Genomic DNA, 23,171 nt, shown 5'->3' with positions numbered 1-23,171 from the left:
GTAAGGCAACTATTACATTTATTATAGCATATGCACTCTGATGGGCTCTCCCTCATGTCATTACTGTTAGTTTTTGGTTGACATTGGTCTAACAGTAGACAATGGAGGCAAACAAATAAAAAAAAATCGATCCGTTTCCTGTACAAAAAGATTTATTTCTCTAGAAAGAGCGTGAATATTTTAAATCACGTTTGAATTATACATTCCGTCACTCAGAAGTAGTGTCAGTTTGTGAAGAGAGTTTAAATGAAGAAAGATTGCCGTGACCACCTGCTTCAATAGAGTTATACATCGTGTATGGGAATTTAACACCTGATAACTGTAGCCTAAACATTCTAGTATATTTCATACAGAGACATTATTAAACCACCCAGGCACAGTTCATTTTATTGCCGAGCAGCTTATTGCTGTCATTTTCTAACAGAAGTTGAATAACCACTTGAATCACGACACTCTATATAAAAAAATTACCAATTCTTTCAAACAATTGATCACTGGGCAATCCTATTATTCTAAAAAAATATTGGCATTTATCATTGAAACTTTCTGTTCACCTTTCCGTTGGCTTTCACTTTCAGTCTTTTGAGAGATTCAGATTTTCCGAAGCCCATGAAACACTTTGAATAGCATTTTAAGGATAAAATACAATACAGCTAATTCAAGTTTTCTGGCAGAATATATTTTAAATTTCATCCGCTCCACTTCAAAGTTAGGAGAAAAGTTGTTTTTGAAAACTGATGTTCATGTAAGATGGCATATTTAATGCCAGATGTATCTATAGAATGCTCATAAGATGCAGATTATCCCCCTGGGGAGGCAGATCAAAACTGCCAATCAATAAAGTATACTTATTAGGGGAAACCACAGAATGTGTGCAAGTGCTTTGATTGCAGGGGACAGTGTAGCAGCATGGGGTACCGTAACCTAAGAGCAGGCAAATCAGCCTGATGACTTTCAAAGCCAAGAATATCGCTGTAGGCAAGGGTACTCCACACTAGGAAAAAATTACAACACATATAGACTTAATAATTCCATATCTATTTTTGTGTCATCAAATCTGTATGCAAATCCCCTGCATCTCATTTCAGAAGATTAATCTAAAAGTGAGAGGAGAGGTATGTGAAGTGCATATAATTATCAAGGACCTCCAACGTGGCAGAGGAGAAGTAAAATATTCAGGAATGTACTTTTTCTTCTCTCTCGCTTTCTTCTTTTTTTACTTCAACAATTTTTCTTTCTTTTTTTGGGGGGGGACGGGGACGGGGGACGGGGACAGAAAGGAACAAAGAATCTACAGCTATTGCTGTAACAGGGGAAGTTAAAAAATGGTAATATAATATGGATACAAAGCATAATCATTTAATCCTCAATGTAATTGGCACTGGTAGCATTCTTGCTAATGTGAGCAATAGCAATGGAGTATACAGCGCTTGGGTTTAACTGAAGAATGGACACTACCACATGAAAAAAATAACATATTTATTAAATAATAAACATACATATAATGGAATACTAATTAAAAAATATTAATTTGAGAATTCTCAAATAAAAAATATAAAATGTAAAAATAGAAGTAAAAATAAAGGGTACTTGTTTCCTAGCACGGCGCCCATCGCATTGCATACCATACCATAAGGCATACGATGGTATGCGATGCGATGTTACGCGATGGCAGCTGATGTTATACAATTTTAAATTGTATACATCGCATTGTATGCCATTGTATGGCATATACAATGGTATACGATTTAAAATTGTATAAGCACCCTTATGGGTGTTTCCAATGTTAAATGTGCCCCCTATAAGATAAATAATTGTATAAGCACCGTAATGGGTGTTTACAATGTTAAAAGCACCCCCACGCCACCCCCACTATCAACGCCAACCCGAAGCGTGGCGAGTGGTGGCGGTACGCATCCTCTGACCTTTTCACACCCCCACTATCCACGTCGGCATGGAGTTGATTTTATATAGCGCGGCGAGTGCAGCGAGCCACCGAGCCCAAAGTGTGGCGAGTGGACGCGGAGTACATGTGAAGTGATGCGCGTCCGCTCGCCACGCTTCGGGCTTGGTGGCTCGCTGCGCTCGCCACACTATATAAAATCAACTCCACGCCAACATGGATAGTGGGGTATGAAAAGGTCGGAGGACGCATACCGCCGCCCCTCGCGGGCTCACCACACTTGCCACTCACTCGCCACACACAACGGGTTGCCGTTGATAGTGGGGGTGGCGTGGGGGTGCATTTAACATTGTAAGCACCCATTAGGGTGCTTATACAATAAAAAAAATCGCATTGCATGCCATATGCCCGCATGCAATGTGATGCAATGAGATGTCATACAACTTAATATCGTGGTCGCCGTGGTAGGAAACAAGTACCAAATAAAGTTTTGTGTGAATCATTGATAATGCTTAGCATAGTTGTTCTATTAGGTAGATGGAATAAGCAACAGTTCACTACACCAGAAATGTATAGTTACCAGATTGGAATCGGGGTGAATGCTTGATCCCCTTTCAATTGCGGATATGTGGATAGTTATAAGAGTCCCGGAATATTACCCAGTAGGATCTTGATTTACTCCGAAGGAGGCAGTATGTGTGGTATATGAATAACTTGCTTCGCGCTGCAGGATGATCTGAGATTGGAGGATCCTTGTATGCTGAGAGAGGTAAACTGGTCCGGAATAGAACAAATTTAGTTTCTTACAAGGGGGCAGGCTGGAGCTAGTGAAAGAAATGTCTCAACGCGTTTCAACGTGTTCACACGTCTTCATCAGGAGCTCCTGATGAAGACATATGAGCATGTTGTGGATGGGTAATAAATACCAATGCACATAAATAGCTGACTAAATCTCTGTCAGGAGCCGGGCAGTACATGAGATTATTACACCGAAGCACCCGGTTCCCTGTCACTGCAGAGGAGTCAGTATTTTGGTGTCACCCCACGTGTGACACTTCTGACTTCAGACAGTAGTTGCAGTATATCACTGTTCACAATAATCCTATTTACATTAATTATACCACATACATTGTATTTACAGTATGTAGCAATCAATTGTCATACCATTCAAAGGAGTAGCCCAACAGAGTGATGTACAGTACTTTTAAATGATCAGGTTGCTCAGCATGATCAGGGGTTTGCACTGCTGAAGCCGGTGAGGCTACCTCCAAGGAAGCAGTCACTGGTTTCAGCATGCCTGGAGAATAGGAGCTGACATGCCACCATTTTCTGCATCATTGCTCGGTGTGGCAACCAAATAGCAGCAGCATGTCAATCATTGGAGCAACATCACAGCCCCAGCTTTGCAAATGCACAGTGTGGCTTTTATTCATATACAAAACACTGCAGATGTAAACAAATATCGGGTTTATGGACATCGCTAAATTAGGTCCAGAGAACCTGCCAATCATAGAAAAATCACTATAAAGTGAAGATTACTGTTTTTGTAATATATGGTCATATACAGTAACTAGCAACTTGCTTCAGCAATTCTTTATAGGGGGTCACAAAGCGGCTGAACTAGGCAAGTTGGACAATGTTTTTGTACTACGCATGTGTGTAAGTCACACAACGCATATACAATGATTGAATTGCAATGGCAAAAATTGTGAGGAGTAAGTCCCAAAATGAATGACAGGTAGACAATGTTTGGGAAAGGCAGGGGTGTCATAGCCATGTAGATGGTGTTTTCTGGGTGTGCATAAATTAGCAGCTGGGATCTCACTTGCTACTGGGGAGCCCTCGGCATCCCAGGAGCGCACCTAAGCTTGCATGTCTACAGAGGCTCTCTGATTCTGTGTGATGACTCCATTTATGATGAGATTACCCATATATCAGTGATTGTACAGCGTCGGATGGAAATGAGGAGGCAGCAGAGGGCATCCCTATGCTCGGCTTCTGGGCATATTTGCATATAGTGGCAATTGTGGATGGCATAAGATTGCAAAAATTCATCCTAACTACTAATCAAACTCTATAACTGTCCCACATAATTAGAACATCTTTTGTCAGTTCCTGTTTTTACACCTCTTTGGCTAACAGCAGGAGGCATCAGTCTGATTGCTCTGGAATGATTATAACATTATTGTAAAACTACAGAATGATTTCGGAGAAGTGACAGTCTTTACACTTCTAACCACTTACTGTACATTACAATGTGGTGATGTGTATGGGTAAAGACTGACAGTGTGGGGGTTATGGTACATATTGTTATATTAAATTCTGACTTTTATATTCTGAATTGTTTTATTTCAGGAGGAGTGACTAACACAGCACAATACCAGAACAGACTAATGGTATATGATCCAAACCAGGTACTGTAAATTATAATTAATATGGTCATTTATTGAAGACAATACAGGGTAAATATACTAAAGGGGTGTAGACACGGGCTGGAGGCTGCGCAATTTTGCTTAGTCCAAATTGTGATGTCGCTGCCGGAGATAAGCGGACAGCCATCCCCAGCAGGAGCACGCATGTACAGCTGATTAGACACTGCAGCATCTAGTTGTCATTCTATTGTTGCCTACCGTGTCCATTCGGCTGGGCGTCAGCGATGCTGCGAGGGCTCACATCTCTGTTGCCCGCTGTGTAAGCACAGGGTGATTCAGGCAAACTTTCTAAGCGATTTTGATGATGTAGTCAAACTCGCTTAGAACAATCACCTCGTGTATACACTTAAGTTGTGTCTTGCAAAACTGGGAAACTACAATATTATGCAAAGTACACCATGAATAGTATCACTGGTTCACATTTATTGCTTAGACACGTTGAGAAGAAGCAGCTTTTGTAAGGTGCCACATAATACAGTTAACCCTAATTTAAATCTGAATTACATTCTTGGTAGTCAATAGTGGATTTAGTTGTGGAACCCTACATACTATACATACAGATCTCTAATAGAAACAGCAACAAGTTTCTCCTACTAGACCTCAGAGCAATTCAGTTCCCCTGCTAGACCTCATCTTATATTTAAAACAAGTTGTAGAGAATGTCTATAAAAGAATGTTTTTTTTTTCCCTGGTGGTACTTAGGGACACTAACTGTTTTCTTTTTCATTTTTATAACAAATTATGGAAATAAATACTGTAGAAATCCATGCAATTATCACAGAAATTAATAGACTAAACACCTGGGGACAAATGTAGTAGGGTCGATTTTGTTTTTTAGACATGTGCGTTTTTTTGCTAAAAAAATAACTAAATCCAAAAATCGTCAGAAAAATAGACCTGGGTCTGGCCATCAACTTTGACAGAAGCATTCACAATAATAAGAAAAAAATATTGGTGTAACCATCCCCGGGCTCTTTGTGCCAGTCCTAGTTTCAGAAAAATGTGGGACAAAAAGCACAGGGTCCCCCTGTATTTTAAAAAAACAGCACCAGTGATGTGTGGTGAGGCACTGGCTAGCATCAGAAGCGGAGCAGGGAGGGAGGGTGAGATTGTATTGGCGCATAGCAGAAGTTAGGTTAGGAATGGTCTGGAGCAGGAAAGGAGGGTAGGAGTAGTGGGGCGGATCAGAGAGGTGGGAGCAGTGACGCAAATTAGGGTGGAGGGTGGGAGTAGTGGTGCAGAGTTGGTAAGGAAGGTAGGAGTAGTGGTTGCAAGAAGTATCATTTAATGGCTGCCCCAGTGCAGATGACCTCACCTCTGATATGAAAGCTGGAGTTACCATCCACCTTGAACAGCACCCAATGGGGATCTTTTTACTGGTGTCCGGAGCAGGGCGAAAAAGTGGTCCTTGAGAGGTGGTGGAACTTATTCTCACTGACCACCCCCTTTCCATTAGGTAGACCCGGGACAGATGCAAGGGTGTTTGGTGCTCCACCTTCCATCATCTTTAAAAAACAAAACGCAGTGCAAAAAAGGGATGTGGTAGAACACAAAAGGAGCTGGCCACACAATAGTATAGCACATTGGTTCTCAAACTGTGGGTCCTGACCCCAAAGTGGGTCCCGACCACCTCAGCACGAGGTCACGGCTCGATGTTACTGCCCACTGGCAAATGTGTCTGTGGAGAGAGGGTATAACTCATTAAGTAAACACCCACTGCTTCCCTCTTCCACCCCCCCCCCCCCATTACCCACTGCCTCCCTGTCACAATAGCGGTCACTTGACTTCACTGACCACACATGTGGCGGCTATTCAGTAGTACCTTGCTGGGGTCCTGTAATCATTTTTATTGTCTGGCGGGGTCCCAGAGCAAAATAGTTTGAGCACCCCTGGTATAGAATAATAATGCCCACAGAGTTATGCCCCTTGCACATAATAATGTCCATGGTATTGTTTCCTTATACATAATAATGCCCATGGTATTGTGCCCTTACACATAATAACCACAGTATTGTGTCCCCCACACAGACACACTATACATTTGCTCCTAACTCTAAATGGTCGGCCACATTCTTTAAATACTGTACACTGAGCTTCCAGTGAGTGTGCACCCTAAATATAATATACATAGGTCCTGATTTAATCGTGAGCAACACCGATGTCCATGTAGTTAAGCAAAATTTCACTACTGTTTGTGCAAAGATCTCTAAAGCCTCCTACTGTGCATATGATACAAGCACTGTTGTGATTAAGATGCACACTATTACACATTCCCTGAGAAAGACTGGGGTGTCCTTGACAGCCCTCAAGAGAGTGAATACATATGGGTCTCTCTTGTCTGTCATCTATTGCACACTGAATAATTATTAGTAAAGTCAATATGTGTTTATTTTTAATGTGCACTCTTTTGGAATTTAAAAATAATAAACATTATGGGGGACATTTACCAAAATGGATTCGTAGAAAAAAGGTGTATTCGTAGGAAGAAATACACCTTTTTTTTACGAATTTGTATTTTCGGGATTTACAATTCCAAAAATACAAAAATTCGTAGTCCTAAAGATGGAACATTCGTATTTGTATTTACAAATACGAATGTCTACACCATCGATAGAATACGACAGAAATCACCATTCAAAAGAATGGTGGTTTCTGATTTACTAAGCAGCCGTACTGATAATACGGCTGCTTAGTGGTGTAAAACACCCACGCAAATACGACAGGAAAATAGAACACCATTTTCATGTCGTATTTGCGTTTTAGCCTGCACGGATCAGTCAGATCCGTGCAGGCTTCAGTGTATAAAAATCAAAACATTAAATAAATTAAAAAAAAAACGGCGTGGGGTCCCCCCCACAGCCGAAACCAGCACCAGGCTGACAGAGGCTGGAGCCGGTAATTAAAAATCAGGGAACCCGACAAATAGGGGTTCCCTGATTTTTAACAACCAGCCCCAGGCTCCTGCTCTGGGGCTGGTTCCCAAAATACGGGGGACAAAATGAGTAGGGGTCCCCCGTATTTTAAGAACCAGCCCCAGGCAAAACCAGCCAGCAGGCTAATGCCACAGCCGGGGGGAGACTTTTTATGCAAGTCCCCCCGGCCAAAGCATTAACCCTACCGACCAGTCAGCCTGGCCAGGGGCCCTGGGGGAGTGGGGACCCCCCCAATAAAGGGGTCCCCCCCCTCCAGGACTTACCTGACCAGGCTGAAGCCTGGTGCTGTCCTCGATGCTCCTGGGCGGTGGGCATCGAGCTGATAAATGGTGTAAAAAAATAGATAAAACTATTGTTTTTTACTGTGGCACTACAAGTGCCAGCAAGCCTCCCCAGCAAGCTGGGACTTGGAGAACCACAAGTCCCAGCCTGCTGGGCATTAAAGGGCCCGCTGGGTCTTGTAGTGCCACCGTAAAAAAAATAGTTAAATAAAACACACTGACACCCGTTTTAAATAAAAGTTTAATACACACATTACATACATACTGATACTTACCTTTCTTGATCCCGTAGGTAGCCCTGGTCCTGATGTCCTGTGTCGTCCTCCAGGTCCATGTCGGCTGTCTGCGTCGTCCTCCAGGTCCATGTCGACAGTCCGTGTCGTCCTCCAGGTCCATGGCGGTGTCCGGGTCCGAAGAAATCCATGTTGGAGCTGTGGAAGGAAATCCTACTCACCTGGTCCTGCGCTGAAGAAGTCTTCTCTTGATCCGACGTAATCCAGGTAATCTTCAAGCTGTCGCCGGTCCCCGCTGTCTGCGCTGTCTCTGCATCGCGCTGAGGAGAGATGCTGAGAAGTTTCATATTCGGCGCCTCTCCTCAGACTGAATTCTATTGGCCGCCTAGCAGGCCAATCAGGAGCCGAGAAAGTCGGCTCCTGATTGGCCTGCTAGGCGGCCAATAGAATTCAGTCTGAGGAGAGGCGCCGAATATGAAACTTCTCAGCATCTCTCCTCAGCGCGATGCAGAGACAGCGCAAACAGCGGGGACCGGCGACAGCATGAAGATTACCTGGATTACGTCGGATCAAGAGAAGACTTCTTCAGCGCAGGACCAGGTGAGTAGGATTTCCTTCCACAGCTCCAACATGGATTTCTTCGGACCCGGACACCGCCATGGACCTGGAGGACGACACGGACCGTCGACATGGACCTGGAGGACGACGCAGACAGCCGACATGGACCTGGAGGACGACACAGGACATCAGGACCAGGGCTACCTACGGGATCAAGAAAGGTAAGTATCAGTATGTATGTAATGTGTGTATTAAACTTTTATTTAAAACGGGTGTCAGTGTGTTTATTTAACTCTTTCTTTTACTGTGGCACTACAAGACCCAGCGGGCCCTTTAATGCCCCGCAGGCTGGGACTTGTGGTTCTCCAAGTCCCAGCTTGCGGGGAGGCTTGCTGGGACTCATAGTTCACCAGTAAAAGACAATGGTTTTTATTCTATTTTTTACACCATACCATCAGCTCGATGCCCACCGCCCAGGGGCATCGAGGACAGCACCAGGCTTCAGCCTGGTCAGGTAAGTCCTGGAGGGGGGGGACCCCTTTATTGGGGGGGTCCCCACTCCCCCAGGGCCCCTGGCCAGGCTGACTGGTCGGTAGGGATGAATGCTTTGGCCGGGGGGACTTGTATAAAAAGTCTCCCCCCGGCTGTGGCATTACCCTGCTGGCTGGTTTTGCCTGGGGCTGGTTCTTAAAATACGGGGGACCCCTAGTCATTTTGTCCCCCGTATTTTGGGAACCAGCCCCAGAGCAGGAGCCTGGGGCTGGTTGTTAAAAATCGGGGAACCCCTATTTGTCGGGTTCCCTGATTTTTAATTACCGGCTCCAGGCTCTGTCAGCCTGGTGCTGGTTTCGGCTGTGGGGGGGACCCCACGCCGGTTTTTTTTTTAATTTATTTATTTTTCTATTTTTTTTTACACATTGCAGCCTGCACGGATCTGACTGATCCGTGCAGACTGCTAGAAATAATTCGTATTAGCGGCCGTATATACGGCCGCTAATAAGAATTCCTACGACATCGGTGGGTTACAAAGCAGTCGTATATGACTGCTTTGTAAATCCCCCTCCGGAACACGACTTTGCATACGACTTAAACAGTCGTATGCAGTCGTAGGGAAAATACCAATACGAAAAACTAGGTTTTTCATATTGGTAAATTTCCCCATATATTTTAATTGTTTAAATTCCTCACCTACTATTTTGAGCTTTGGAGTATCCCTTTTTAAATGCCCCCTTAGAATACTTTCCCTTTCTTTTCCATTGTAATAACTAGATTGGGACCACTATCTGACCAAAATAATCACCCATATCTGGAATAGTGAAGGCTCTGATCCTGATCCCACAGTTCCATTTTTTTCGGGAGACATTTTTTTAAATTCAGAAGAAGTTCACCCCTTCACTGTGCAGCTTTTCCATTTCTCCTTTCTGTCTGTTAAAAGAAAGATCTTGAAAGGATTGAAGTTTGGATAGTGGTAGATGCTCAATTAGTTCAGTAATACCACTCAGGTGCATGCAAGGGAGGGGTTAATACTGAGTAAGTAAACCAATACATTAGTTCCCCCAGCTCACTGAGTGGTATTAGTAACCAATCTTGAAGACTACATGATAATATCATTCAGAGATATTGGTTACATATACCTGTGCAGGTATATGTAACCAATATCCCTGAAGGATTGAAGTTTAGCAGCATTTTCCTCAGGTCTGCAACATGGAATGTTCCTCTAGAAACTGTGGAAATTAATAAGGACATCTTGTTCATTATCCCTAGGTTTAGATGCAAAGTTCAGGAAGGAGGAACACAGGCCTTACACGTAAAATTCTAGATTCTTAATTGGTCGCAGTAGGGTTTTTTACTTGGGGCTGTGTGACTGCCCCACCATTCCCTCTTCACCCAATAAAAATTATCCACTGCTCCAACCTTCCTACACGACCCCCACTCCCATGAGCCCAGTCACCTTCCTGTGTCCTCTCACCTTGGTGCAGCATGGAGCAGGAGTCAGTCTCTGTGTGCCCTGTAAGGGAGGAGCTAGCTGTGCAGTGGCTTCCTATTGGAAGCTCTGCCTGCTACTCACACATGGCTGGCACTTTCAGGGAAGGAATCTTACCCCTCCCATTATTGGTATACCTGTTTGTAGTGTGTGAATTAAACTGTAAGAGCAGTTAGCATGCATTGTGTTGACACGCTATCCACACTGTGGATCTAGCGGCTATGAAGCCCTAGAACCGGTTGTACACATTGGCTGTGCACCCACCTCTGACTCATGCCCATTATCTTTGTGCATCTACTATTCTGGTGCAGTATATGTTGACATTCATTATGTCAACACTTTAATATAGACCAGGGTTGCCTACCCTCCCAGAATGGCTGGGAGGCTCCCGAAAATCGGGTCCCCTTCCAGCCCCCCAGAAAAGTGGGCAAACCTCCCAGATTCTGCCTCCCTGCCTCTCCCCTGGAGAGGCGTTGATTTTCCGGGTGAGGGGCAGGCCAAAGATGCAAATTGCACCATTTAGCCCCGCCCCCTTCTCAAAGACCTGCAAATTGCGAGATTTTTAGTACTGGGGCGGGGCTTGATGACTTCTACATCAGGCCCTGCCCCCTGAAGTGCTGATGACAGTCTCCTCTCCAGTCTTCTACTACAGAGACTTTAAAAGTATGCAACCCTGATTTAGACATGTTCAAAATGTCAATGGTGAACGACCATCAGATGATTTCTCACCCACATGTGAGTAGATGTGTAAGCGTACACAAACATATGCAGCTTGCGAACAGGTATGAATCAGGCCCTTTGTTTGAGGGCAGCGGTGTCAGTTTGTGAATATATTTATCCTCATAGAAAATAAACTTTTATACTGAACAAAAGATGTCATTTAGAAGGAAACGCGGTTGGATTTTAGTCTCTCACTGGAATGTGAGAACATAGACTAGCAACTATTTTATGTACAACTCACAATTTTGTATGTTTAATGATTAGTACAAAGTGCAGCTAAAATACCACAAAAGTGCTAACTTCATCCCATTAAGAAAACAGGATGATACCTGACATCTGGAAATCTGTGTCAGTGGAGAAATCAAGTCCTTCTCTGAACAGAAAAAGGCAGTGTACCCTCCAACAAAGCAGGGAACATGGGGCAGGTGTATGAAGCAGTGATAAAGGAGAATTGCCCATGGCAACCAATCAGCACTAAAGTAACATCTAGAATTTGCATGATATAAATTAGACAGAGCAGCTGATTGGTTGCCCTAGGCAACTTCTGCACTGGATTACATCTCCTTTATCACTGCTTCATACATCTGAACCTTGGTTGTTAAAGCACCACACACCTTCAACTCGCCGCGCACAACAAAATTACGTTTTGTCATGCCCCTCATTACTAATCCACCAAACTCCTTTGAGAATAAGGTTGGATTTTACAATGTTATTCAAGCCTTTGCAAGACGACAATCCCATTTGTGCTAGAACTGTGTTTGCAGGCCAATTATTATTCAGATAAATAAGTTCCTCTATGCTTTCTATGGGGCTTTCAGGAAAGCAGGAGGAATGCAAAGAATCTTTGGAACCCTGCACTCCTTGAATGTTATAAGTGGTGTTAATTAATGTCCTATAGTGGCAGCTATCATTAATAATATACTCTCAAATATTGTTGGTGCATTTTGATGTGTTGTTGCACTTTTATGGAAACATCACAGTATCGCTTGCTTCCCCTGGTAATTGTGAGGTATGCTATTCCAAGCACACAGACAGTTAATCATTGAAAGTTTATAAAATGAGGGCTGCTTCATGTTTGCGCACAGTCTCATTTTTTTTATATTCTGCTGGCATATTGTTTACGGTGGGTCCTGGCAAACCACATCTGCGTGTACCCGCTCTGCATCTCAATGAATCTATCATTGAGCACTGGGGCATGGCTTTAAGCAAGGCCTTTGTAAAGAGTCAATAATGACTGCCATCTGCCACCGAGCACAGAGCTACCTGCTAGCAGACAGGCTGCGCTGACCTCTGCTTCCCCATCACTGATTAGTATTCAAACATTGCCGTTTTAGCCGTGACCTTACTCAGGCCCCTGCGCCTCTCTGCTTGTGTTATGGTTCACCTGGCAGGCATTGCAGCAGAGGAAAGAATGCTTTAATCAGGGGACAGGATACTTTGTAAATCAGATGGCATCTTTATCTTTCTATTTTGGGACTTTGCTGTTAATGATGCAAAATACAGTAGTAATTCCTGATCCTGTCCTAGTTAATGAGTACAATTTGATTATAAAGTTTACTAACTGAACCCATGAGAAACATGCACGTTGTACGTTTGATTAACATGATGGGTTTTATAAACTGTGCATGTAATCTGTAAATTCTGTGGGTAGTAAAAAGACTCATTAAGAAATTAAGCCATACTCCCAGTATACTGCATTTAAATATATCATTTATAGTAGCCATTATTTTAATTACACCACAAAGTTTTATATTAAAAAGCATAAACATGTAGTTATGCCTTACACACAAAATATGATCATCTAGTGAAATGGTGGAAATCACATTCTCCTGGAGGAATATCCATCAGTTAATTAGGTCAATGTTGTAGTAAGATGTCCCTACTTCCACAGGACATCCCCAATGCCACCAGTCATTAACCCTTTCAGGTCCAATGTCTAGTCAGGCTCAACAGCCCAAGCGCTAGTAGCAGATCCAATGGTGAGACACTTTAAAAATAAGAACATGAACCTCGTTCAACATTCAATGTGGACCATTTTTGAATAATAAAAAATAAATTACAATTAATTTAAACATTAAAACCGGACTGTTCGAATTGCAAAAGGTTAACCACAAACTGATTTGCCATATCATGTCATCTGCTAGCGTTGCATTGGAAACATGACATGTCCCTTAATCATCAGTAGTAGCACTGAATATCTGCTTAATATTAATAATATCCGTCACTAAAACCCGTGAACCATGTGCTGGCTATTTTGGTTTCCGATCTCACTAGTTTAGTTCCAGACTATTCTGGCCTCTAGGTCCCAGGGTTTCCCCTACTACTTGTACTGGACCTCTCAGTCCAATCTCTTCTAGCTTTACTGATAAACTATGCTATAACCCTTCTCATTAGCCTTACAAATTTAAGTGAATGAGCAGAGTTTAATCACAAGAAAGACCCAGCACAACTTAAAATGGGTATAACTTATAGAGCTATACAGTTTGTTGGTTAGCCTGATGACGACATTGTTATGTTGAAACGTTGCTACATTAAAGTCACTTTCTTACAGGTTTATTTGAAAAGGCTTCTATCATGTCCCCCCCTTTCCCTTCTCTGCTCTAAACTATACATATTAATTTATTTTAGTCTTTCTTGGTATGTCTTGTGATGTAGGCAATGCACCATTTTAGTTGCCCTTCTTTGTACAGTCTCTAATGTGTTATATACTTCTGGAGATATGGCCTCCAGAACTGAACACAATACTATAGATGTATATACAGTGGCATTATTACTTCTGATACCTCTCCCTATGCAAACAAGCATCTGACTTGCCTTCTTCCTTGTTCTGTTCCATTGCCTACCTGCCTTTAAGTCCCCTGAAATAGTGACACCTAGATCCCTCCCTTCCTCAGTAGTTTCCATTATAGTGTAATTTATACTATATTTAGTCTTTGGATTTCTGAGACCCAAGTGCATGATTTTGCATTTTTTGGCATTAAACTGTAGTTGCCATGCTCTTGACCATTTCTCCAATCTACCTAGATCCTCAATCATTTGTTTTACCCCTCCTGGTGAGTCTACCATGTTGCATACCTTTGTGTCATCTGCAATAAGGCACATTTTACCCTCAATTCTATTTGCAATATCACCAATAATGATATAAAAAAGCACCGGTCCAAGTACAGATTCCTGGGGTACTCCCCTGGCAACATTTGCCTCCTGTGACTGCACTTCATTTACTACAACTCTGTCCTGCAACCAAGATCTTATCCATTCAACCATCTTAGAATCCAATCCCAAGCTTTCAAGTTTACACACACACACACACACACACACACGTAGATATGCTCAGGTTTCAACAGTATTTCGGTTCACGTGGTATGTAACCAATCACCCCATTTAAATGAAAAAGCATACGTTCAGAAAAAGATTCTGAGTTTCAATGAACAAATTCAATAACAAAATCAAATTATCTTAAAAAGCAGAGTTATTAATAAAAGGAAAAACACATACCTAAAAACACTTCATTCATGTACATGTATTTAAATGTAGCAGTTTAAAATACAAACAGCTCCCAATGGATATTTGTAGCGGTGCACCCAGTGATCCATATACTCAGAACTCACCTAATTAAATGCCAAGCTGGATTTAATTAAAAAAAAAGAAAAAAAATATCAGGGAATGTTAGTTTCCAAAATACTGCAATAGCCTGTCATTGTGGTGAGTACCTGCACTGGGGTTTTACGAAGATGGGAGTAATATTGAAGATATGATGTTGCTATGGGTAACCAATCAGATTATGGGCCAGATGTACTAAGCATGTAAAATGATAAAATGGATAGTGATCAAGCACCAATCAGCTCCTTCCTGTCATTTTTCAAATACAGCCTGTGACATGGCAATTAATAGCTGGTTGTTTATCACTATCCATGTTAATAACTTTTCAAGGCTTCGTACATCTCCGCCTATATCTTTAATCTTCTAGAATGTTCTACATGAACATGTAGATTATAATTGGTTGCCCATAGCAACATCCCTTCTACAATAGAACTCCCTTCCTAGTAAATAAATCCCACTGACTCAAAAAATTTGAGCCTTGTTCTGCATTATTTGGCTCAATTAATCACAAAGACTTTAAATACAACTTATGCTATATATGTGTGGAATAATGCAGTCATGATGTTCCAGTTACTCAATAATGGCATAGAAGGATACCATAGCAATTCATAATTTGTATTTTCCAGAATAAATGGATTAGTCGCAGCCCTATGCTCCAGAGGAGAGTGTACCACGCCATGGCAGCAGTGCAAAGGAAGCTTTATGTCTTGGGTGGAAATGATTTAGATTACAATAACGATCGGATTTTGGTTCGACATATAGACTCCTACAATATTGACACTGATCAGTGGACACGCTGCAACTTCAATTTACTCACAGGTAAGTGTGATCTAACCAGAAAATGCTTCTACAGATAATACTGTGAGACATCTGCCACCTTGATCTGTTATCACTGTGAGCATGGTGTACAGTAGTCATCACATTGTGTGCAAGATGCTTTCGCTAAACTGGAATAAATAATGTTAGAGTTACAGTACAGTAATATAGTACCGTCATAATATATTCATGTATATTGGGGACATTTTAATTGTCAAATGAAAAAGATAATATTGCCAGTTTAAAAACATAAATAATGCATGAGGAAACAGACACCTTATAGAGGAAGCGATAGAGGATCCAGGGAGGTGCTGCATGGGTTTATAGCATCCGATTCTCTGAAGCTGGTGCAATTACAGAAGTGTCAAACTACATCCTTGCTGCACTCACATTGAACAGCCCTTCTAGTCTTACCATGCCGGGCTGCAATTCTGGAAAGCCAAGCATCTTTTCCTGCAACTTTCTCTGTGCATTTCATTCACACAACAAAGCAAAAAAGATGCATCGTTACAATCAGCTTCTGCTGATTAAAATTATCTTATTCATAAAGTGATGCGAATGATGCATTTTCAGCAAAAAAAAAATATAAAAAAAAATCAATGCACATTGGATGTTATTCTGGTTCACTCACGAAGGAAAATTCACTCTTAGATGGACAAAATCATGGGCCTTATTCTGGTTCACTCTCAGAGGCAAATTCATGCTCAAATGGACAAAACCATGTGCACTGCAGGGGGGTGGGGGGCAGATTTATCGTGCAGAGAGAAGTACATTTGGGTGAGTTATTTTGTTTCTGTGCAGGGAAAATAATGACTGCTTTATTTTTACACTGCAATATAGATCTCACTTTGAAGAAAAACCCCACCCAAATCGAATTCTATCTGCACAAGCCCCACCTGCAGTGCACATGGTTTTGTCCATTTGAGAAGGCCCACTGCAGGTGGTCCTGAAGTTACATTTGGGTGGGGTGTGTACTTCAAACTGATATCTATATTGCAGTGTAAAAATAAAGCAGCCAGTATTTACCCTGCACATAAACAAAATAACTCACCCAAATCTAACGCTCTCTGCACATGTTGCATCAGCCCCACCTACAGTGCATATGGTTTTGTCCATCTGAGAGTGAATTTGCCTTTGCGAGTGAACCAGAATAAACTCCAATGTTAGCAGGAACAGCCGGCTCCCTCCCTCCAGGCAACTCGCGGTGAATGGAGTATTGAGGATGAAGGTATAAAGACACATCTTTATGTATATGTAACAATTGCACAGTAGGGGCCAGAAGTATCAAGCTTCAAAAAGTGATCAACTGGAGAGTGATAAACAGCTAACAATTCAGCTCCTAGCTGTCATCCTACAGGCTGGGTTTGAAAAATTACAGGTAGGAGCTGATTGACTGGTTATTTATCACTTTCAACTTTATCATTTTTTTAAACAGATGGATACATCTGGCCCTACATCTGCAAAGAGAAAAACTCACTGAGGAGAATATTTATCAATTATCGGGTTTTAGACCTCAAAATTGTAATTTATTATCATTGCTAATTGAAGCAATACCACCTCGAAATCTACCAATGTCCATGTTTTTCGAATCACCTAGCTGGTGCACAGCTGTAGTCATTACCAACGGTCACATTTTCAAACATGCTGCATTCATTCCTACTATAGATCCACAGGCTGCCTGAAAACATGAACTGGTGGTAGATCTTAAGGACAGGTGTGGCCACCCCTGCTCTAAGTTGTCTATTATGCTCTGTTATTCCCCCTTTTATATACTAAAAAAAAATGGGGTTTCCAATAATTTATTGATTCTGCTGTAGTCATATAATATTGCTTCCCCACACTGCTGTGAGGAGTGCAATCTACTTCGTTACCAGAGTCTGATTAATTTGAAGTGTAACACAGCTCTTGTTAAAACCATCTGGAGATGGCATTTGGAGCAGGGAAAGAAGCCAGGAAGGAGAAACATCACTGAACGTAGAATACACAGACAGCAGCTGGAGGTCACAGAGCATATAATAAGGCTGCCAGCCCCCAGAATTCACTAAAGCACCTGGGAACCACTTAACCCATATATGGTGTGTGCCTAACGCAGGAAACTGAATGGACACCTCTTTGAGGAGCAATAATCCGTTGAATCAACAATTCACTAATAATACAGCTGCATGAGTCCCAGTGAGAAATGAGTTCCCTGATACGTGTACACTGCAGATACACATTAAAAAAAGGATAAGACCAGAACCTTTGTGGAAGTATTGAAAGAAGAAGAGAAAAGACTCTCTCTTTGTTGGGGCACTCTTGGATAGTTGAGGTATATACAGTAATGATAATATCACATGTGTAGGTAATGAGTCAACCACACAGACCACTTGCCAGTGTAATGCCCAGAAAAAGGGGAAGTATCTGGCTGTAAGTGCTAGATAACAAAGTATTTAGGAAAACAGAGCTGGAGCACCCATGAGCGGGGCTAACTCTGAGTCCTATTCGTGAGAATGTTACTTGTATTAAAATATAGCTTTTAATGAAAACTCTTAAAATATACTAGACAAACATGTAGACAAGACAAAGACATGTATACATGTAGACAAACATTTACGCAACAGTATATTACAGTGCAACAGAGTCTGATACCGCTATTAGTAACAATACACAGTTTAACTCTTGTGTTATTACAGTGCAATAAATCTGATACTGCTATTGGTGACAATAATCAGTTTGACTCCTGTGTTGTTATTGTGCGGATCTCCGTGTGTATGGCCCACTGGAGTCTGGGCACGGTTGGAGCAGGGAAGGGGGGGTATATTGGGTATATGAACCCCTTAACACAGTTGTTCCCACTCACTCTCTATCCCAGCCGCTGATCAGTATCTTAAGTCTTGAATAACTAGACACCAATTGCTAAGGCATAATGTGTGTAACAAATTTGACACATTCTACATATATTGTTATAGTATTGCAACAAAATTGCTGATACAGTTAGATCTGAATGGGTGGGAATGCGCCCATCACATGTACACACACGAAATATTCCTTTACCTTAGTAGTCACGTTGCCGCCGCGGAGGGCCAATTTTTACACACAGGGCCAATTCTTACACACTACGATATTCAGGTATCAGTATTTAAAACATTCAGCACGTTGCTGCCACGGAGGGCCAGTTCATGCACATTTCAGTATCCAAAGTCTCAGTGTTTAAAACATTCAATAGTTGTCACTGAGGTATAAGACCTTGTTTGCACATAGTGGTCCTGTTGCTGCCACGGCGGGCATAAAAAATCTACTGAAAATTCTCTATCCAATATTCAGTCCAGCAGAGCAGTCAGTATATACAGCAATAATATACACACTTTAAGGGGGTATCAGTACATGGTATCCACCGCTGTTTGTCCTAATTACTGTGTGCTTGTTAACCCCTTTACTTCACCATGGGGACACAAGGTCAGTATAGGAGATGACAGAGGAGATGACAAAATGTGTTACACTCTGGGTTGTCGCCTGTCAAGGTACCGGGATTAAAGTGATTCAAAAATAGAAAATGAGAGAAAAGGTCTGTTGGTCCCTTGGGGTTGTAATGAGGTGTTCCCAAACCGACTTTGTATACCCGAGCAAAAAAGGTTGTGGGGCCTGGTCTTGACAGGAAAGGTCTCCCTTACCGTCAGGCAGGTCCCTCGTCCAATGGTCAAGCTGCCACCTAAGTGGGCTTTTTATGGGTATTGTGGGGGAGCACCTCCCCCTGGGAGCCTCAGAGAAAATATAGATAGCTCAGCGGGCCTTCAGTGCCCGGCGGCTGCTGCCCTGCTTTATATACCTCTCCGTCAGGGTGGAATTAATACATAATTTTCTGAAGAGGTCTCCCTTCTTCAGAAGTGCTTTCAACACCACTGACTGGCTGCCACCCGTACTGTTAGGGTGGGCCCTTAGGGTATGGCGGGTGAGCGGGCCTGTATGCACGTAGAAGGGATTCCTAGCTATTGAGCCAGAGAAAAGGGGGGTACTGCTGCCCTGTGATATCCCTGATTTCCCCTGTATGGCGAAAGACTTCCTCAGGGCTCCTTTCATTTCAGGGGTCACTCACCCAGATTCAATCCCTAAAAAACCACCCTGCTCGGGAGTCTTTCGCCATACAGGGGAAATCAGGGATATCACAGGGCAGCAGTACCCCCCTTTTCTCTGGCTCAATAGCTAGGAATCCCTTCTACGTGCATACAGGCCCGCTCACCCGCCATACCCTAAGGGCCCACCCTAACAGTACGGGTGGCAGCCAGTCAGTGGTGTTGAAAGCACTTCTGAAGAAGGGAGACCTCTTCAGAAAATTATGTATTAATTCCACCCTGACGGAGAGGTATATAAAGCAGGGCAGCAGCCGCCGGGCACTGAAGGCCCGCTGAGCTATCTATATTTTCTCTGAGGCTCCCAGGGGGAGGTGCTCCCCCACAATACCCATAAAAAGCCCACTTAGGTGGCAGCTTGACCATTGGACGAGGGACCTGCCTGACGGTAAGGGAGACCTTTCCTGTCAAGACCAGGCCCCACAACCTTTTTTGCTCGGGTATACAAAGTCGGTTTGGGAACACCTCATTACAACCCCAAGGGACCAACAGACCTTTTCTATCATTTTCTATTTTTGAATCACTTTAATCCCGGTACCTTGACAGGCGACAACCCAGAGTGTAACACATTTTGTCATCTCCTCTGTCATCTCCTATACTGACCTTGTGTCCCCATGGTGAAGTAAAGGGGTTAACAAGCACACAGTAATTAGGACAAACAGCGGTGGATACCATGTACTGATACCCCCTTAAAGTGTGTATATTATTGCTGTATATACTGACTGCTCTGCTGGACTGAATATTGGATAGAGAATTTTCAGTAGATTTTTTATGCCCGCCGTGGCAGCAACAGGACCACTATGTGCAAACAAGGTCTTATACCTCAGTGACAACTATTGAATGTTTTAAACACTGAGACTTTGGATACTGAAATGTGCATGAACTGGCCCTCCGTAGCAGCAACGTGCTGAATGTTTTAAATACTGATACCTGAATATCGTAGTGTGTAAGAATTGGCCCTGTGTGTAAAAATTGGCCCTCCGCGGCGGCAACGTGACTACTAAGGTAAAGGAATATTTCGTGTGTGTACATGTGATGGGCGCATTCCCACCCATTCAGATCTAACTGTATCAGCAATTTTGTTGCAATACTATAACAATATATGTAGAATGTGTCAAATTTGTTACACACATTATGCCTTAGCAATTGGTGTCTAGTTATTCAAGACTTAAGATACTGATCAGCGGCTGGGATAGAGAGTGAGTGGGAACAATTGTGTTAAGGGGTTCATATACCCAATATACCCCCCCTTCCCTGCTCCAACCGTGCCCAGACTCCAGTGGGCCATACACACGGAGATCCGCACAATAACAACACAGGAGTCAAACTGATTATTGTCACCAATAGCAGTATCAGATTTATTGCACTGTAATAACACAAGAGTTAAACTGTGTATTGTTACTAATAGCGGTATCAGACTCTGTTGCACTGTAATATACTGTTGCGTAAATGTTTGTCTACATGTATACATGTCTTTGTCTTGTCTACATGTTTGTCTAGTATATTTTAAGAGTTTTCATTAAAAGCTATATTTTAATACAAGTAACATTCTCACGAATAGGACTCAGAGTTAGCCCCGCTCATGGGTGCTCCAGCTCTGTTTTCCTAAATACTTTTGTTATCTAGCACTTACAGCCAGATACTTCCCCTTTTTCTGGGCATTACACTGGCAAGTGGTCTGTGTGGTTGACTCATTACCTACACATGTGATATTATCATTACTGTATATACCTCAACTATCCAAGAGTGCCCCAACAAAGAGAGAGTCTTTTCTCTTCTTCTTTCAATAACCCAATTACTCTCCAGGGCGCACCTCCACCTGAAAAATTGTTTAAAAAAACAGGGAGACTAACTATCCCCTCAAATTATTTTCGATTGTGGACTTTTCTCATTTCTCTTCAAAAAATTAAAATATATTTTTTACCTTTTGTGCACCGGTCACCATCCCCTTCCCCTTTTCCCTTTGTGGAAGTAGTCTCACAAGCAATGACATAGTCAAACTCATTTTTAGAGTAGATCATTCTAAACCATCCTGTGGTCAGATACAGCCATTATGGGATGTGCTGCTGCGGATGAGGGAAGGACAAAGCCTTAAAATAGTTTCCGGTTTGGAAATATTGATCAGCTGATCGATGTTGGAATTAAATCATTCAATGATTTGAATCAGAATACATTCAATATGGGGGTATATTTATGAAAAGTACAGGTTTTTAGAAGTGGAGATTCTACAGTATCCACTATCTTCTAATGAATAAGCAGTCAGCCACGGCAACATCTCCAATTAGTAAAAATACCGGTACTTGTTTCCTAGCACGGCGCCACCGATTTTGATTGTATCCATCGGGTCGGAAAAATCGGGTCGATCACATCGCATGCCAACCAAATCGCATGCGATGCGATCGACCCGATTTTTACATTGGAATCAATGTAAAATGGTCCCTGAGACCCGATTTTACATTGATTTCAATGTAAAATGCCCCCCCTCCATTGTTAACGCCACCCCACTATTGACGCCAACCCGAAGCGTGGCGAGCGCAGTGGTACGCGTTCTCCGACCTTTTCATACCCCTATCCACGTCGGCGTGGAGTTGATTCTATAAAGTGTGGCGAGCGCAGCGAACCCCGCGAGGGGAAGCGGATACCTTCACAGGTATCCGAGTCCCCTCGCGGGCTTCACAGGTATCCGCGTCCGCTCGCCACGCTTCGGGTTGGCGTCAATAGTGGGGTGGCGTTAACAATGGGGGGGGGGGGGGCATTAAACATACTTTTTAACCATATTCAATGTGAAATGGGCCATATTGGGCCATTTCACATTGTCACCTATGTAAAATCGGGTTGATCGCGTTGAACCCGATTTTCACTTTAAAAATGATTTTACATTGTTCCCTATGGGAAAATCGCATCGGTCGCATCACAGCCCCTTATTAGGGGCCGCGATGGACGCGATCAACCCGATTTTGTCTTTCACCGGCAAATTAGCTGGTGATTGACACAAAATCGGGTCCATCACGTTGATTGTATGCCTTAAGTGCCTTAAAGTTAAGGCATTCAATCAACGAGATGGGCGCCGTGCTAGGAAACAAGTACCAAAAATACCTAACAGTGTACATGACACATAGGGGGAAATTGACTAAGATGTGTATTCTATTTCATGTGTGATGTTGCTATGGGCAACCAATCAGATCCTGTCTACTATCTTCTAGAGGGTGCTAGATAAATAAGAAGTAGATTCTGATTGGTTGCCCATAGCAACATCACACATCTTAGTAAATATCCCCCATATTGTTTGTTTAACAGTAATGCTGGAACCTGTACAGCAAGCATAAAAATAGACCCTCCAAATTAAAAAAATAAAATAAACCACCCTCCAATCCAGGGCTGGGCAACACCGGCCCTCCAGATGTTAATGAACTACACATCCCAGGATGCTTTGCATTAGTTTTGCTATGTAGCTATGCTGAAACTGATGGAAGGCATGCTGGGATGTGTAGTTCATCAACATCTGGAGGGCCGATGTTGCCCAGCCCTGCTCCAATCCATTTACATTGCTATGGGGTAGATCAGGGGTGTCAAACTCAAATTCATCGGGGGGGGGGGGGGGCATC

At 42.7% G+C, this 23,171-nt stretch overlaps 1 protein-coding gene across 5 annotated transcripts in view; it reads left to right on the top strand.

Moving 5' to 3' along the window:
- Positions 1-23,171, top strand: part of KLHL32 (kelch like family member 32) — a 229,253-nt gene that overhangs the window by 173,180 nt on the left and 32,902 nt on the right. For all 5 annotated transcript variants that reach the window (XM_083177009.1, XM_083177011.1, XM_083177013.1 and 2 more), the window contains 2 exons: positions 4,259-4,317; positions 15,271-15,463. In XM_083177009.1, coding sequence (XP_083033135.1) covers positions 4,259-4,317; positions 15,271-15,463 — 252 coding nt within the window. The remainder of the gene's footprint in view (positions 1-4,258; positions 4,318-15,270; positions 15,464-23,171) is intronic.

The sequence above is a fragment of the Crinia signifera genome, chromosome 3, assembly GCF_055691185.1.
Source record: "Crinia signifera chromosome 3, ASM5569118v1, whole genome shotgun sequence".
NCBI lineage: Eukaryota > Metazoa > Chordata > Amphibia > Anura > Myobatrachidae > Crinia > Crinia signifera.
Note: the sequence above shows the minus strand (reverse complement) of the source record. Positions and strands in the feature narration are given on the sequence as shown.